Source organism: Corapipo altera, unplaced genomic scaffold, assembly GCF_003945725.1.
Source record: "Corapipo altera isolate COAL_440 unplaced genomic scaffold, ASM394572v1 49, whole genome shotgun sequence".
Lineage (NCBI taxonomy): Eukaryota > Metazoa > Chordata > Aves > Passeriformes > Pipridae > Corapipo > Corapipo altera.
Genome location: NW_020884879.1, coordinates 15,247,784 through 15,265,789, shown reverse-complemented (window position 1 = coordinate 15,265,789; position 18,006 = coordinate 15,247,784). Strand labels below are relative to the sequence as shown.

The window sequence follows — 18,006 nt, the reverse complement described above, 5'->3', positions numbered from 1 at the left end:
AAATGCTAAATAGTGACCCCAATCCAAGAAATAATGTATAGATTTAGTTAATTACTGAAGTTTGGGTTATTTAGAGCTGTTGACTATACTCAAACTTGTACAAGTAATCAAGTTACTTCTTAGTATTGTTCTAAGGGGAAATGGTGGAAAAAGCCGTGAAAATTTCTAACAAATAGAATTTATATGATGTATCATCACAGTATTATTGTATTCAACATATACTGATAGTTAGAATAAAAGCTTAATTTTTTTCTGGTGCATGAAGCCTCAAGTCATTTCACAAACTGAATTACCATTAAGGAATTTATGCATTTGTCACAGAAAATCCATGTCTGTATTCCCTCAATAAAAGCAAATGAAAAGTTTCAAAGCAGTAATGAAAACAGAGAAAATTTATTTAAAACAAAACACTTTTATAAAACACTTTATTACAGTATTTTTCTCCCAGTAATAAAGAGCAAAAACCCAATGCAAATTCATGCAGATATGCTTTTTGCACTTGGACAACTTTTTTCTTCCAGTTTCTGTTACATTTGGATTGGTTTGCCTTACATGGATAATTTGCAGAGAAAAATATACCTTTTTATGTGCACATGCAAACCAAGATCACTGAATGTGAAGATTCACATAAAACTCCCCAACAACTAAGCGTGAGTCCTGTTAGATCCAGGTGGTAAAGGAAGCAACTCAGAGGGAAGGCAAAGGCTACTCAATGTGATCTGCTCAGTGCATGTGCCTTTTTCCTTTCTGTTAGTCACTGTAAAGTTAGTAACTTCCCCTTGCTTTTCCATTTCTGCTGGAATTCTAGCCCACCTAAATTTTTCCTAGTATCACTTTGGTGTTTTCTTAAAGCTTGCTAGCCAAAGACTTATTAAACTCATTTGAAGAAACATAAAGTAAAATAGGAGTTCACCACACTGAAAAAAATCTCAAGAAAAAGCTTCTGCATTTTGCCTAGCACTTTTCATTACACAAAATATTTGCCAGAAAATGACCCAGAAGTAAACTAGGATCTCTAAGGATGTTTTGAATGCTTCCTTCTACTTTGAATTCTTGCAAAACACTTGGGAAAAGTGCTCATTCTTGTAAATACTTCAACCAGCTTTTTGCTAGCTTTGCTCATTAATTTAGAATGCCTTGTTTGGGATTGGGAAGCACTGAAAATCTAATTTCTCCATTTTTCAAACATTAACTCTTTTCATGAAAAATAAAGCATAGCAAAAGATTCTATGTTTAAAGAAAAAGGTCTAACTACAAAAACTCCCTGATTTTTCAGAAATAGAACAGTAAACATATACAATGCTACAAAGAAAATCATATATAACCACAGTGTAAATTACATGAACAATGTTATAGACATAGATGTTGCCTATCTCTTCTGTGATAGTTTTAGTATCCAGATTGTTTTAGTATCCACATCAAAGATCTTACATGTGGATTCATACATGGGACACGAAGGAAAGAACCCACACAGTTCTTTTCTGAAGGTCCTTATGTATAATTCTTTCTACAATTTTTCTAAATGTACTTATCATATGAAGGCCAATGTACCTTTGAGAAAAATTTGTCAAAGACACATTAGTGGAGAAAACTTATTATAATGATCCATTTAACTAGCAACAGATTCAAATTACCCTATTGGAATGCAGTACCAATGTTAAACATTTCACACCTTGAAACACATCAGTGGTTTTTACGTGTAATATGCACATTTGAGTGAATGCCATGAACCAATTTGTCCAATTTATGAGAAATGTCTGATCAACACCTTATTCTATTTTTCTCTCATCTCTCATAATATCTGAAAATCATTCAAGTCATCAGAATGTATTTTGGTATCAATTCTGAAGTAATTTTATAGGCATATTTCTTACTGCTTTGGAGGATTTGTGGAAATCCATTGCAAGAATGCATTTATCTTCACAGCCTTCCTATGAGGAACCTCAGTTTTGTCTCTATATTTTATATATCAAGATTGTCAAAGAATAACTCTCACTGAAAGTTATTAGGGGACCATGGAACAGATCTCTCCATCAGAGCCCTAAAAGGCAACAAGAACAGTTGTATTGTTTGATTCATTTTGAGGAGATAAGTTACAGACAAACACAGTGTTGGACACCTGAATCTTATGTAAAGAGAAAAGTACACAATCATCTAGTTACGCACTATTTAAACAAGAACTTTAAGACACAATACACGAAAAAATCCAACCCCAAAAAACCCCACAGCATATGAACTAACCATAACTGGCTCCTTAGAAACTTAGGCAAAGTAGTTTCCCAAGAAATCGTGGAAGCGAAGTGAGCTGCCTTTGCCCCGCAGAGAGGATGGGCGGACAGAACAAAGCTGCAACTGCTCTTGTCTTCTCTTTGCACCACTGGCCATAACAGCAACAGCCAGTGTGGCTTTCAGGGATAGAGCCCAGAACCTTACTGTCTCTGGCAGTCTACTCTTCCAGGCAATCTTAACTAAGCCTGGAACTAGTAGAGTGTTAAATGACGCAGATACGTATTGTTTGTTCCTTCCTAAACATGCGCATACAGAGAATATATTTAAAACTATTCAGCTGAAGGCTATACATTTCTGTAACAAGATTTTGCTACTAAGCATAATGATGTTTTGTTTTCAATGTATTTTTATTTTTCTATGTAATTCAATTAATTTGTTGCTCTTTCCTATGCTACATGTTTGCAGCACTGATAAATCAAATTTGGTAGCTGCAGGTCCAAATCAACAAGGAACGTGGGTTCAGAAACTGATGCAAAATTTACTATACCCCTCTGTTCACTGGTGTGAAGCAGGAGGCTCAAGAAAGAAACTCCAAGCAATGGCAACTAAAGTTCTGTTATTTACTCCTTTTGCCCAATATCTGCAAATGCTGTGTGAGATTCTTGTACTCCAAGTTCTCAGAGCTTTAGGAATTGATCTAGAACTCCAGATCTGTCAACTGCTTTGATAACTCTCGTTGGAAATAGTTTATGTTCAGTATTATCTAGCTTTATTAGTACTACCTAATCAGATGCCTGAATTTATGTTGCCTTTTTTCCTTAGCTAAAAAATACTGAGCTCTTCTTTTCACTTACTTTATAAACACTAAGGTGTGCTATAAACCAGTGTTGCAATGGTTGAACAGGAATTACACCTCTTACACCTGTCTAAAATTTTGCTAAACTAAACAACTATTGTCAAGTTATTTGCCTTAGAAAAAAAATCAATCCCTTCTTTAACCTATATTCAAATTCCTGGTGCAATACAACTAGCATAAAAATTATGGTTATATAATTTTTTTGAAATTATTTTACTGCTGGTTATGTTTTCTGCAAACTTCATATCTGCAATGATTTTCTTAAATTTCAAAAGAAAAAAACTGGTGGAAATATTACCAAGCATAATGTTGCATTCTTTAAGTATATATGTATATACATATATTTATAGCCATATATTTTAACTAGACACCTCTTGTTTCTTAGTTTTCAAGCAAACATTAACAAGAAGCTAAATTATAGTTATTATAATTTCATATTTCATAATGAAACAGAGTTTTAATTATTTTTTCTCTTCTATTTGTAAAATTGAGTAATATCTGGTAAAATGAATATTTGACTAATGTTTAAAAACATACAGACCTAGTATAAAATGACTGCACTTTCAACGAGAGCTATATGTGTAAGTCTAACAAAATACAGTTTTGTAGGAAATTATAATAAAGCATTTCAAAATATCACCTTTCCTAGAAGGAAAATTAAGACAGAGAACTGTCCTTCCTTTGGAAGGATTGTGTAAATTTAGTTTTCTTCTCTCTAGGATGACAGCATTGGCAAGCAGAACTTTCATCTTTATGCAAAATCTATTCTTTATGAAACTTTAAAACCACAAAATTTTAAAGGATTATCCTTATGGGAAGATACTTACAGATCCTGCCACTTGAGAGGCACTCTGAAATTCATCAATAGCTTCTGTAAGTGTTTCAACTCCGGGTACTTGAGCTGTTCCAAAGAGGTAGAAGAGAAGTAAATCACTCTAATTAAGTAAGCATTAGTCACTTTGAAAATATAAAGCCCATAAATTTAAATGCACTACTTTTCAGTTTCTCTTCAATTAATTTTAATTTATTTCTCATTTTATGTCTGATTTTAATTTATAAGCTTAATGCAACATGGAACAGTGTCTCTAACATGACTAGAGTGATAAGCAAGCTTCCTTCAGCTGCCAAGGTGTTTTGTAGGTTCTTTACTATTAAAACTAAATACTGTTTGTCCTTTACACAAGTGAGTAGTGGATCTTCAGCTTTATTAAAGTTGATAAAATTAGATTTAATTAATCATATTAAAATAATTGGAATACAGTTAAAATCCTTAAAGTTAAATGTCCCGGTCAATTTAGACAACATTTAAAAGCCATGCAAGCTATAATTTTTGCCCATACTGCCACATTTGTAACATGACAGGATTTTGTGAAAAGTCCTATTTGATCCATATGCAATGACTCAAAACAGATTTTATGTACCCATGGCAGAGAAAGCAATTTCTAAGTAACATGTTATGCAGTTTCCCTCTTTGTCTGGTGCTGCTAGACACTTAGATGCTGCATCAGCAGCCCAGGAAAACAAGATGTTCTGATCTTCCCTAGGTTCTACTGTTATGCAGACACTCAGCAGGGAGGGCCTCATGTTTCCAGACCCTGATTTGTTAAACATCTCAGACTATACCTACTATGAAATCAGAACTATACTGAAGTACGGCAACTATGGTTACCACATTCATTGCAAAAACAAATAAAAGTGGAGGAAGAAGAGGTGATGATGATGCAAAGTTGTGGTCAGAGAGCTGTGCACAAACTAGGAGATGATGGCACATTTTTGCCATTGCATTATCTAGTTCTCAGTCCTAGCTCCCACATATTTGCATCTTTGATTTTTTACCCTGGTCATGCAGTTCCATCTGGAATGATTCTATGTGTGTTTCATATGTTCATATTTCTATTGAACATCCCTGATTTCAAACTATTTCTCTACATCCTAATGCCTGTTTTGAACTTTCTACTATATTGGCTTTAAAGGAAAAAAAAACCAACAAAACATAAAACCACTTCCAAAAAACCTCAAACAACAACAACAAATCAAAATCAATCAAAACAAAAATGCCAACTATGTACAAGATATATATATAAGTTTTTTCAAATTTCTACTGGCAAGTAGAGCTGTAGATCTAACAGAACAATAGAATAGGAAATACCACATTTACACAGTACCATAGAATCTATCATTTTCAGTCCAATTACATTATTCCAGGTAGAGTCACAAAAGAAACAAGGCTTTGCCTACACCTCAGAAATATGTGGAGTTGGAAACTATACTGCAAAGAAAGTCATGAACACAGCTTTTCTTAGATAATTCGAGGAGTGGTTTTGAAGTGTTATGCTTTTCATTTATCCTATATTAAGAGATTACTCCCTAATTACTGCCTTTTAGGCTTCTTTCTACAAGAATGCATAGATTGCAAAAACTTTATTTGCAATAATGTCCTCTTTCCTGCCTTATATCATGGCTTCATTCAGACGGTAAGGTACTTTTTCAGCAAGAGAGAATGAACATGTGAAACAAGTGAAACAAGGTCCTGTGGTACTTATAGAAGATTGGGAGTAAATGAACAATTATCCTTTAGTGATACTATTTCTAAATATATATTAAAAAAACCCAACTAACCAAACCAAACCAAAACAGAAACACAGCAGTACAATGCTTCTACAATTTCCCCAACCTGAAAAACACACTGGGGGTTGACAGATATAGATTTTACTAGATAAATTCTGTTATAGTATCTATCTTTTGAAGACTCAGACATTCTCCCCATCTACCTCTGCAGGAGAAGAGCAGGGCTCAGTGGAGGACTGACCCAAGAGACAAACCTGACAGGTTTGGCAGCTACAGGGGAAGTTTGCTGTGCAGTCACCGAAGCTGCTGCTTCTAATCAAAATCAAGAACCTAGCTATTAAATTCTTCCCTTTGTTTTACCTGTGAAGTCTAATGGAAAAGAAAAACATTTTTGAGAGGTATAGGTTAGGACAGTGAAAAGAAACTGCAGCTTTAAAGTGTCTTGTATTCCTCAATCTTCAGACCTGGTTACTATCTCTGATTTTTACTGCTTAGATCAAACATAAGTCTGTCCAGTTCTACAAGATTACACTACAGGGAATTCAGTACAGTGGTTAATTAGAACCAGATCCAGATTGACAGTGGAGTCAGTATAGCGTCTGATGCTGCATACAATCTTTTCACATAAGCTACTACATTGACTTTATTAAGTGGAACTGGTTCAAGTAAGGCTTATTTATAAGGGCTGTTAGATCAGATGTGCTGCCAATTACTTCCAAACTTAGTTCATCTGAAATCCACAGAAGAGATGTTCCAGACCTAACAACAATTTCCCACTAACCCAGAAACAGATTATTATCTAAAGAAAGCTACCTTCAACTTTGCTGTGCATCAGCACCTTGCCTGCGTATTCTTGAACAAATGGTTTGCATCAGCGCTTCCCAATGCATAGTTCTCTCACTACAGTCATTGGTACTGATAAGTAAAATAAATTCAAATAAACCTGGTAAGTGAAGCCTGTTATTCATTTTTTCATCATATAATACATCTGTAAGTGGACATAACTAAAAATTCAGTGCAACAATGCCTTGGTTACTTAGCGTTTTTTAATAGTATCTCTAGGAGTCTTCTCATACATATTTATCATCTTCTCATACATATTTATTGGAAATAAATATCAGATGCACAGAGAGCAAGTAATGTGCTGCATTTATAGAGAAGATTGATAGAATGGGCAGTTGCCCGAGTTCTGTGCCTGTTTCTAGTCTGTGCCTACTTGTGAAATCCAGCTGTGTCTTTTTTCAAATCAAAATGTATTACTAGTCAACATTTTAGGAAAAAACACAAAAACATACGTTTTGAAATGCTGAACATTTCTGAGAGTGCTTCTTGACAGAAATTTGGCATTACCTTACTGTTGACCTCAGTCTTTTTGCCTTGGAGGCTTTGCTGTCTTCCAGCTATATGATTAACAGGTTCATGTATATTCACAGACATCAGATAGATGTGTTTAAAACAACATGAATGTCATTGCCCCACCTACCTATTTTACTCTCTACTCCTATAAGGAGTAAAAGTATACTTTTACTTTTACTCCCCATATTTTATTGAAGGTGGTTTTTTTTAGTGAAAGTCTTTTCCACCTTCTCTGTAGGCATACTGACTACAGAGGATTCAGAAACATATGAAGTGGCCCAAGTTATAACAGGTAGAGCATTTTTGTGCTCCAAACCCTGTGACTATGAAAGATTCAGCTTCAATATTACATGGCATCCAGAACCTTCTGACAATTTCATCTGACATTTTACTGAACTATTTTATTGAAGCCTACAATTTCCAAACATAGCATGGCAAAGTGGACATATTTTCACTTTAAGAACAAGGATAGACAGGAAGGAAAAAGGAAGGACAAGATCTGTTCAAAAAAAATTATTTCATGAACTGTAGAACTTTTTCCTACATATATATCTTACCCCTCTGTTTGATTTTACTGCAATAATCTCATGCTTGCGTATTCCCTTATCTATCCCTAACAAGCCACCACCACCTCCCTTCCTGGGAATTATTCTCATACCAGAAGAATTTTGCCTTCCTTTCAGAGGGCTTGAGTAAAATCACCAGTCTAAGTATCTCTAGCTGACAATCTTCATGATGATTTTAAGGACATCATATTTTGAGATTCTGAGTCCCCTATTATTTTCTTTAATTAAGTGATCAATTGCAGATAAAAGGAAAAGTCAATGTCATGACTGCATGAAACCACGCATTCTTGCAAAACCAGTTTAAAAAATTTATCTCTAAAGACATACTAGTGACTAAAGGTTGGTTTACAAATGAGGCAAGAGAAATGAGTGAAATCTTCTGTTGCCCTAATACCTAATAGCACACATAGTAGCACTAAATAGCAGACAGTAGGATAACTAAAATAAAAAGTTAATTCTGATTTTCATTTTTTTTGTGTTAATTGATCAACATAGCTGACTTGTCTGTGGCTGCTGGAGACTATACTGAAATCAAGCCCCACAATTCATAGACTCAGTTGGTTCTGCCCACAAGTAAGGGAATGAACTGAAAGATTTATCTTTGCAGATTCTCTGTCCAAACCTCTATGCCTTTCTCTCTCTGTTCCAGTGACAGCTAAGATAAAGTTAACCTTCATTAACTTTATCTTTTGTAGGAAAGCTGGGCATTCTCTGGAAATTCCCTTAGGAATTACCTTTTCCAGCATTTCAGGTGTTATTCTGTTCCAAATCCTGAGCAGAAATTGAAATGCTTGAGTGTCCTGACTGCAGATTAGTGCAACATAGGATGTTTGTATGAGGAGAAAAAACGTTCTTCAGAACTACTGTATAAACGCTTTATTTTTGCTGTGCATTGAGTCATGTGGGTACATGTGTGGTATTATACTAAATATTTCAAAGACCATTCTTTGACATAGAAGTCAACTGGCAATGAACAGCCCATGTCTATGCTATTAAGTTGTTTTACATCCAAAATAGTATGCTAACATACGAACTGCCTACTAAGAACAAATTCTGGCCCAGGGTACCTCTCAAAATATGCCCGAGAATTATTCTGGAGTGCTAATTGCCCACGACAAAAATCATGTTAGTGACTCTTCAAACAGATTTCAAGTGTAAATGATTGAGTTCAAATACCACGAACACTCTCTGAAAGTGTTTAAACTTTTACAGACATAACCTCTACTCGTAAATTCAAGATGTTGGTGTTTGGGGGTTTTTTTATAAGCAGCAAATATTTATATGACTTACCATCAGAGTCTGACACCGCTGGCTCAGATACCTGAGATACCATGGAGACATCTTCTGGCCCTTCTGCCAAATTATCCCCTTGCAATCTAAATGGTGGGAAAATGCAATGAAAACGTTTGCAATCATATTGCTTAGATAAGACAGAAGACCATTATCCCTGACTGCATACTGTACTCACAACATCGTCCTAATTAAAAGGGCAGCTCTGCTGAAAAGCCCACACTCGTGGTTCATTCATGACATCCCAGACTGTCTAGTAACCAAAACTAGCCTCCAAGAAACTCATAGCCAACTGAATCCTAGCTCTTGTATTTTTGTAAGTCTTTTAACAAAAGTAGGGGTTTGGTGGTATCGTGTGCATATGAAACTGCAAGCTTCCTTCACTACCTTAAAACATATTTTAATTGAACAGGATTGTACTGGATGTCCCTGTAAAGGTGTTGGCAGTGGGGGGGCTGCAGGAGTGGCCTTGGTAAGGAGAGGCCGGGGCTGTCCTGAACCAGACACAGGTGGTTCCATCTGGCTCCAAAAGAACCACAGCAGGGCATGGCTGAGCCCTTCAGTCAAAATGGTGGCACCTTGGAGAAAACTAAGCTAAGACTTAAAGAGCAAACAATGCCACACCAGCAAAAGAGCAGCAGAGGGAACACAAAGGTCAGAGGAGGAGGTGCTCCACACTCCAGAGCAGATACTCCCCTGCCGCCCATGGTGAGATGCATGTGAGAGCCAATATCCACTGCAGCCTGTGGAGGACACACACCAGGGCAGGGGAATATGCCCTGGTGAGACTGTGGCCCATGAAAAACCCACAATAGAGCAGGCTTTTTAATGAAGGACTGCAGCCAGTGGGAAGAGCCCACGCCGGAGCAGGTGAAAAAAGTGATGAGAAAGAAAGGACAGAGAGGATCCAAAATGGACTGACCACAACCAAATGCATGCAAGAATATTTCCTCTTCCTTTTTCAATTTTTAAAATGAAAATACAGTAATTATGGCAGACTTCATCTTTAGGCTTTCCCCCTGCACCACCTAACTGTAATGCCTTGATAGCAATTTACAAAAATAATGTTTGTATCTGTTCTTTTTAATGACCATCCCAAGAGTCCCATCATCCTTCTACAGGCTCTTATGAATCCTGAGTGCATATTCTGCTCTGAAGAAATGGTTTGTAGCTCTTAATACAATATAACCGCCATTTACATAAGGGTTATCTTACCTTGGATTTATTTAGACATGAAAAGAATATGAAAAATGCAATTCAATTTTGCAAAGCCCAGGAATCATAAAAATGTACTGAAGTAAAACCTTGGGGAAAGAAATAACTTATCGCTTGAAAAAAATAATGTTTTTTTCACTCTATATTCTTACTCTCTGCAGCCGCTTTACACTAAGCTTTGAATTAACCTTTGAAGCCAAGCAGAACCCCTGTATCTGCCCTATCTGAATTTCATATTTTACGACTCTCATAGTTATCTTATATATTTGAACCTTAAGTCATTTGTTTGTACTTCTCAAAATTATTTCCCCCCAACCCTCAATTACTTTATATCCTTATATTACCCCTACAATGGTTTATTTAGGATGGAAAGCTCAATGTATATTCATAATGTTTCTTACCTAAGGAGGCAGTTCCATAGAACACAAAACTCCTCAAGGCAACAAACTACAGAACTTAGAAGCTGTAAATCTAATTTTGAAAATTACTTCTATGAATCCTTTATAGTTGTATACCTGGCTTCTAATGCTATAGTTGCCAATTCTTTAAAAGCCTACCTTGTCAAACAGGCTCTTCTAAAGACGACAGTCAAGCAGAAGCAAATAACTTTGTATGATTATCATAAAGATATTCAAATAGTGAGAAAACACATTGTAAATGAAATAACTATGCAAAAAAAGGATGATTTCAAAAATCACATAACTTTCCTTTGCAATAAAATTTGGCTGTCCGTCTTCATTACATACATACACGTTTACTACAAGAACATATTCAAGCTTATAAGGATATGCACAGAATTGTGGGAACCAGAAGTGAGGTACTCTTCTCTGTAGCCATGTTGGTAGTTTACTTATGCTTAATGAAAAGGAAAATTACTCCAACCTTCGCTGCTTATATTGCATTCATACAAAAACCACCTCTAGAAGTAGGAGCTGCTTCTTTTATCCCATCAGAATTTTCAAGATTTTACTATATGTTCCCATTCTGAGCTTCCATAAATCCAAACCACACATGAACAACTGAAATTATCCTCATCTTATTTTAAAATTTACATAAATTTCAGTGGTCCACTGCCTCATGAAGAACATGGAAAAAAAAAAATCTTTTCAATGTATTCAGAAAATCTATTTCATATTATTTCCCTTTGCAGAAGGAAATGGCTGGGGTACTGGATGAATGGGTGAATTAAATGTGGGACATATCTGGACATCATTTTCAAATTCAATTTTCAACTTATTTATGTATTTCTTACATATAGATTCATATTAGAACAGATTCTCATGTGACTCAAGCAACAAAAAAGTCACAAACAGTGTTTCTTGCCAAAGGAATTCTGTTACTTGGATGATTCCAATTTCTTCTTCAATAGTAATATTATTCATAAGATACCTCCACAGTAAAACAAAAGCACTTAAAAAATCTTAAGGAGTGAGAAGTATAGATTAGAAAGAAGCATAGGTCTAGAAGAGTTACCTAAAAACTACTATCTTACTAACACTTCATGAACTACTTCAGCTATTAACCAAAACATATTTCAGCTACTGACTGTTTTAATGGGAGTCAAAACTTGATACCTGGTAGACAACATTTTTTTCCATACACATTCTGTTTCTAGTGTGATCTCCTGCTCAGAGGCCATTGTTTCAGTTACATTAACCAGCTGCATGTTGGAGGTTTAAGAGCTACAAAGGCAAACAGCCTCCAGGTAAATATTTCAATTTTCTTTGACCACAAAAAGCATTCTGTAGGACTTGTTCCAAGAAAACTGTGAAGGACTTCAGGACCAAAGACATTCTAAATAAACTCTACAGGATTGGTGTGGCAGCATTATACCAGGTCTATCATTACAAACAAGCTTGTGGGTGCATGAATCACAGTCACACCCCCAGTATGATTTAGAATATGATTCACAGATTCACAGAATGGGTCAAGTAGGAAGGGACCCCAATCTCTCTGCTCAAGCAGGGTCATCCCAAAGCACATTGCACAGAACTATGTCTAAATGGTTCTTAAATATCTCCAGTGCGGGAGAGTCCAAAACCTCTCTGGGCAACCTGTTCCAGTGCACAGTAAAAAAGTTCTTCATATTCAGGTGGAACTTCCTGTGCCACAGTTTCTGCCTGTCACCTCTTGTGCTATTGCTTGGCATCACCAGGAAGAGCCCCGGCTCCATCCTCCTGACACCGTCCCTTCAGACACTTGTATTACATTGATGAGATTCACCTCTCAGTCATCTCTTCTTGAGACTGAAGAGGCCCAGCTCCCTCAGCCTTTCCTCATTAGAGAGATGTTCTAGTCATCTTTGTAGCCCTCCACTGGACCTGCTCTAGGAGCTCCAAGACTCTCTAGTACTGAGGAGCCCAGAACTGAACACAGAACTCCAGACGTGGCTTCACCAGGGCTGAGTAGAGGGGCAGGATCACTTCCCTCGACCTGCTGCCAATGCTTTTCCTAATACACCCCAAAATATCATTGGCCTTCTTGGCCACAGGGGCACACTGTTGGCTCATGGACAGCTTGTTGTCCACCAGGAGCCCCAGGTCCTTCTCTGCAAAGCTGCTTTACAGCATGTCAGCCACCAACCTGTAGAGGTGCATAGGGTTATTCCTTCCTTTGTTGAATTTCAGATGGTTCGTCTCTGCCCACCTCTCCACCCTGTCAAGGTCCTTCTGAAGGGCTGCACATCCCTCTGGGCTATCGGCCACTCCTCCCAGCTTTGTATCATCAGCAAACCTGCTGAGGAGGCACTCTGCTGCTTCATCCATGATACCATAAGAATATGCAAAAAGAGGACAATGCTACTTCTACATTCCTTGAATGAGTCACAGCATAATAAAATCCTATACTGTCTCACAAGGGCAAGACAACAGCAAATAGAAAAAACAGACTCAAGATTCAAATAATAGATTTTTTTTCATGTTAAGTACATTGTTGAATTCAATCATTTGGGCTGTTTATGTTTCTTAAAACACAGACTGTTGGACATCAAGGTGAGTATATTGCAATTTGATATTTCAATAGGAGTCACCTATTTTGCCAGATGAAAAAATGCTTGACCAGTTTGAAAAGAAAATAAATGTTGACAATCAATATCCACAATACAGTTGAATTCACTGCTCTTCTATACTGTAATCAGCTACATGGCATGTCTTTGTACTTCCCCATTCTTTTTGTGTGACAGAACTAATGGTCTTCTTTTCAAAGCTCTCTGATACCTATCAATATCCAATGAGCTATTAAAAGGACAGCTTCTTGATATTATGGTAATTGGTGCTTTAGAAAGTTGACAAATTGATGACTCCACTTAGAAACTAAAAAGAAAGAGGTAAGATGATCCTACAAAACAATTCCTTACATGAATCCAAAATCCATCTAACAGCATCCTAAACGAACTAATTATAATGAGTACCTAATGAAGTGTGGAGATAGTGGGGATGGAAGGAGAGAGGAAAGCATGAGTAGGTGTGATTTCTCCACTTGTATCATTCTTAAAACAATGCAGCAGCCCTCATACAGCTGTGGAATTCCTAGACAATATGACACTGGAATTAAACTATATCTTGGGGGGAAAATAACAGGGAAAGGGTTAGAAAGCCGAATTAGAATTGTGGGTTTTTTCTCCACAATTTAAAGTTGGCATGCATTTTCAGATTTGAAATTTGTAGAAATATTTACTCTTGAGCAAAATGGACTTTTAAAGTATGTGCATTATTAATTGTCTTCTGCTACAGTATAGTAGAGGTTGTACTTAAGGAAATTTCTTTGTCATATCAAATTCAGAAGAGAATGATTGTCACTTATAGACAGAGGAATTTATATTATATTCAGGTTAATGCTATTCTGACTCAGTTTTCTAGAAATATGTCACTTAAATAACCAAAATTCTATTCTATTCCTTCCAAAAATGAGCCAGCAGAAGGGTTATCATTTTTAGACAAAATATCCTTTAAGCCCAAATAAACAACTGCGGGCAAAAGTTATATAATTACTGTGCACTTGGCTGGCCTTCAAATTCCAGTATGTGACTAAGCACTTCTTTTTATTTTTAGAAATAGCAAACTAAATGTGGCTAACTAAACTAGCAAACTAAACTAGCTGGCTAAATGTGCTCAAATTCTGATATTCCCCAGAGGTGAACTGGGGAAAGTGGAAACTCTGATATTCCACTTAAGAAGAAACCCTGAAAACCTCCAATTTCAAGACAATACAAATGCTTCTGCTGACTTTTCAGTAATAAAGAAAAATTCCACTGGGGCTCCAAGACAGTAAAGGGCACTCTCCTAGAAGGAAGGGAGATATTACCTGTCTGAGCACTGCAGCTCCAGCTATTCTCTCTGCTCTGCCCTGTGTCAGCTAAATCTTGTTGAATCTCAATAAACACATTTTGGTTTCTGCGAAACATTATTCCCGATGAACATGCATTTAATTGGAAAATTCCTATTCTGCACTGCTGAAGACTCAGTTGACTTCTTTTAGCCAAATATGGTGAGAAGTAGGGGAAAGTTTGGTAAAGAATCCTTAAATATTTCAGCAAAAACAGAAGTTGTTTTCATGATCAGGCAAGATCGACATACATTTTTAAGGTTACAACAAGAAAAGTTCTCTGAAAAACAGAAGTAGTGTCATGTTCGTACTAGAATCTTAAATAAGGAAATTGTGATTTGTTGAATCACTTGTTTTGCTTAAATTATTTCAAAGTAAGCTAATTATGCTCTTGAAAAAATCTTAACAAGTACTTCAGTGATTTATAGTTAGTTTCTTTATGAAGTAGTTATTAATTTGGATCAAAACCTGTAATATATATTTTGTAAGATTTAAGGAACATCATGAACTTATTAACAAAAGAAACTTATTATACATATAACATGATGATGTTTCTTTGGCAGCCAAAGAGAATTTCATTCAGAGATGAGGAGAAGAATAAATTTGACTTATTGAACTTCCTTTTTTTTTTCTCCTTTCAAATCATCTTCTTCCTTTCTGTAATTTAAAACATTACATCTACATCTAACATCTCTCTCTGACAGCACTGTAATACTGAATTATAATTTCACTATGACAAATACATAACTCCAGGGAAGTTATAGCAACAGAGATCAGAAAACAAAAGTTCTGAAAGGGCCCACATGCTTTTAGGTTACACTGAATGTTTTCTTGCACCTTTCCCTAGCAACCTCAACACCAGTAAGAGTATTTCATAATCACTTGTTCTGACTTGCCTATAATATGGTGAGTTTACTTAATTCATTGTTCCCAAACATACTGATCCAAATTCTGATCTCACGTACCTTGACTGACTGTCTCCACAAGTTCTGCACTCTTTTATACTGGAGTAAAATCCAAAGCTTTTTCAGCACTCAAATATAAACCCAGGAATTTCTGACCTATTCCATTTGTTTTACTAATGTCTTTTACAAATATAAAAATATTAATTCTTAGTGTATTCACAGGTACAGAGACAAAATGATGTCAATATAATGGTAAAATTATATTAAATAAATATTATTGAACAATATACAAGCAAAAGTACTCTTTATCTGGTAAAACTCTTCATCAGCTTTAGCTACATACTCTACCTTCCTCGTGATGACTAGATTTTAAAATAAGTATGTATGATTTTTAGATCATAGAACTATTTTTAGAACTATAAAAGCAAAATGTCCTAGATGTATGGGAAGAGGATCCTCTAACAGAGGATTATGAATTTGGTGAGCAATAAGAGTGGCTGCCACCTCTCAAGTCTGAAGCAATAATAGGAAAGCTCTGCATGTTGCCTTGTTATATTAAGAAATCAGTGTCATAGCTTCTGTTTTCACCACAGACTGACATACAGGAAGCATCTGCATTGAAGAGAAATGAAGCATGAGAACTATTCGATTATCCTGTAGAACATTATCTAGTAAGGCAGACATTTTCAAAATTAAACTATAAGACTACAAGAATAAATACAAATATTTAAGACAATTTTTGAATAAAAGGTAGGAGTATAAGCTTAATTACATAATTAGCATACCTCCCAACAGAGATTTATAATTCCTTTTAATCCACTTCAAAGAAAAGATGTAAAGCTATCAGGCAGGAATATGTTGTTCCTACCATCAATTCTATTTATATGAGATATACAGCATTTGTATTCTTTGAGTTTCACCCTGATTTAAGATACACTTAATCTAAAATAACTTCATTTTCACTGATGCCAATCAAATTGCACCCAGTTTCTTGCTTTTGTATTCACTTAAGGACACTATTTCTCAGTGCTTACACACTAGAACACAGTAAATTATTTGAAAATTCATAAAAACAGTAGTAAAAAACAGATTTTGGTTGAAGTCCATTCTTTTTCTGCAAATTAAAAGCATTATTTTCCAGCCACTTTTGAAGATTTTTGTGGAGAGCTTCCATGTCATCCATAGGTAATGCACAGCCCCAATGTTTTCATCCGGTAATACTAGAATATCCACTTGCTGAGTAAAACTTACATATGAACACAGTGTGCAAAATAAACTTTTCTGTGTGCTGTTTGCCTTTTCAAAATGTCTTAATGCAGGTCTTTGTGCATTTAAACAAGTACAATCTGCAACTATTTCTGAGGAGAACCAAAAGTGGAAATATATTTCCCTGAGTAAGGAATCCATAAAGAGACTGAATTATCTAATCCTTTTACAAGGTGGGGAATTAAGCCATTTTTATGGCAATCTTTTATCTGCTACTCACTTCAAACCATTATCTCACAGGAGAAAAATTACAGTCTTTGTCAGTCTTTTCAGACTTAACACTCTTTCTTCTCCTTTTTTGGAGAACCATTTTTTGCAGGACTTGTGAAAGAGTTTTGTGTGCGAGTGTGCATTTGTGTCTTTAAGAGCTATATTAAACTGCTATCCAGAGCCTCAAATTATGAGCAACAAGCTTCCCCAAGCTCATGATCTCCTGGCTTCTTCCCTATATCTTTTTTATCCAGAAGCAACTGCTGTGGCTAATATACATAACCGTGTTGCAACAAAAAGAAAGATTCTATAAACATTGCAATAAAGAATTAGCTTGCAAAGCACACATCAAAGAGAGCAAGGGAAAAGAAGGGAGAAAGGCTTGATAAAGCACTTGTCTTTTTAAGTTATTGAGGAGGTTAAATGGGTTTTGTAGGGGAAAAGAGAAAGAGATGTCTTGACAAGATCTACAAATGAAGGACAGAATGAAATAGATGTTATCCTCCATTAAATGGGAGACAGAATAATCTTCCGGACTAGCAAAATAATACTAATTTCATTTTCAAACATGTTCCTGGAGCTTTCATTTTTACAAATCAAGACTGGTATATTCAAAAAACCTAAAAAATCCTTTACATCTACTATTCTTAAGATTTCTCTACAGCATTTTTAAGTGTTCACAAGTTTAGCAATCTCCTCAAACCAGTTCTCTCTTTTTATAACCAGCATGAAACGAAAAAATTAGGTACTGTTGACCAATAGTTCTTACAAAAGATGTTCTAGTAACACATCATTAATTCACAGCGTCTTATACTGCATTCTTCCTTCTATCAAAACTAGCTACTAATTCCCTGTCAGTAGAGTAGGACTATCTCCAGATTAACTTGGCGCACTAAGTGCCATGTTTCCAAAACCAGACCTATCATGAGAACAATACGTTAGGATGTATGAATAAGATGTAATTCACTTGTAAATTCTATGTACCTAGTGCACATGTTTCAATTCTAAGTCTATTTTCACTAACATATCGACATTTATCTTTCTCCAAAAAAATAGAAGTCTTCCATTTCTCTTGTGGTGATTGACAGTTACGTCAAAAGCAAGAAGTCTACTCCACCCATGCAGTCTCTAAGGAAATAAAATAGCTGTTAAATCAAACTCAGAGAGAAATGCTTCATCTGAAAATACTGGTTTCTTCACAGCTTACATAATTTTTGATAAT

The 18,006-nt window shown here is 35.8% G+C and overlaps 1 protein-coding gene across 7 annotated transcripts in view; it reads right to left on the bottom strand.

Moving 5' to 3' along the window:
- CUNH8orf34 (chromosome unknown C8orf34 homolog) overlaps positions 1 to 18,006 on the bottom strand; it is a 147,918-nt gene that overhangs the window by 26,249 nt on the left and 103,663 nt on the right. For all 7 annotated transcript variants that reach the window (XR_003526887.1, XR_003526888.1, XR_003526890.1 and 4 more), the window contains 2 exons: positions 8,866 to 8,951; positions 3,913 to 3,986 (listed from right to left, as the gene is read on the bottom strand). Coding sequence is in view for 3 of the 7 variants with exons in the window: in XM_027638605.1 (XP_027494406.1) it covers positions 3,913 to 3,986; positions 8,866 to 8,951 (160 nt within the window). In the remaining 4 variants the exon portion in view is untranslated. The remainder of the gene's footprint in view (positions 1 to 3,912; positions 3,987 to 8,865; positions 8,952 to 18,006) is intronic.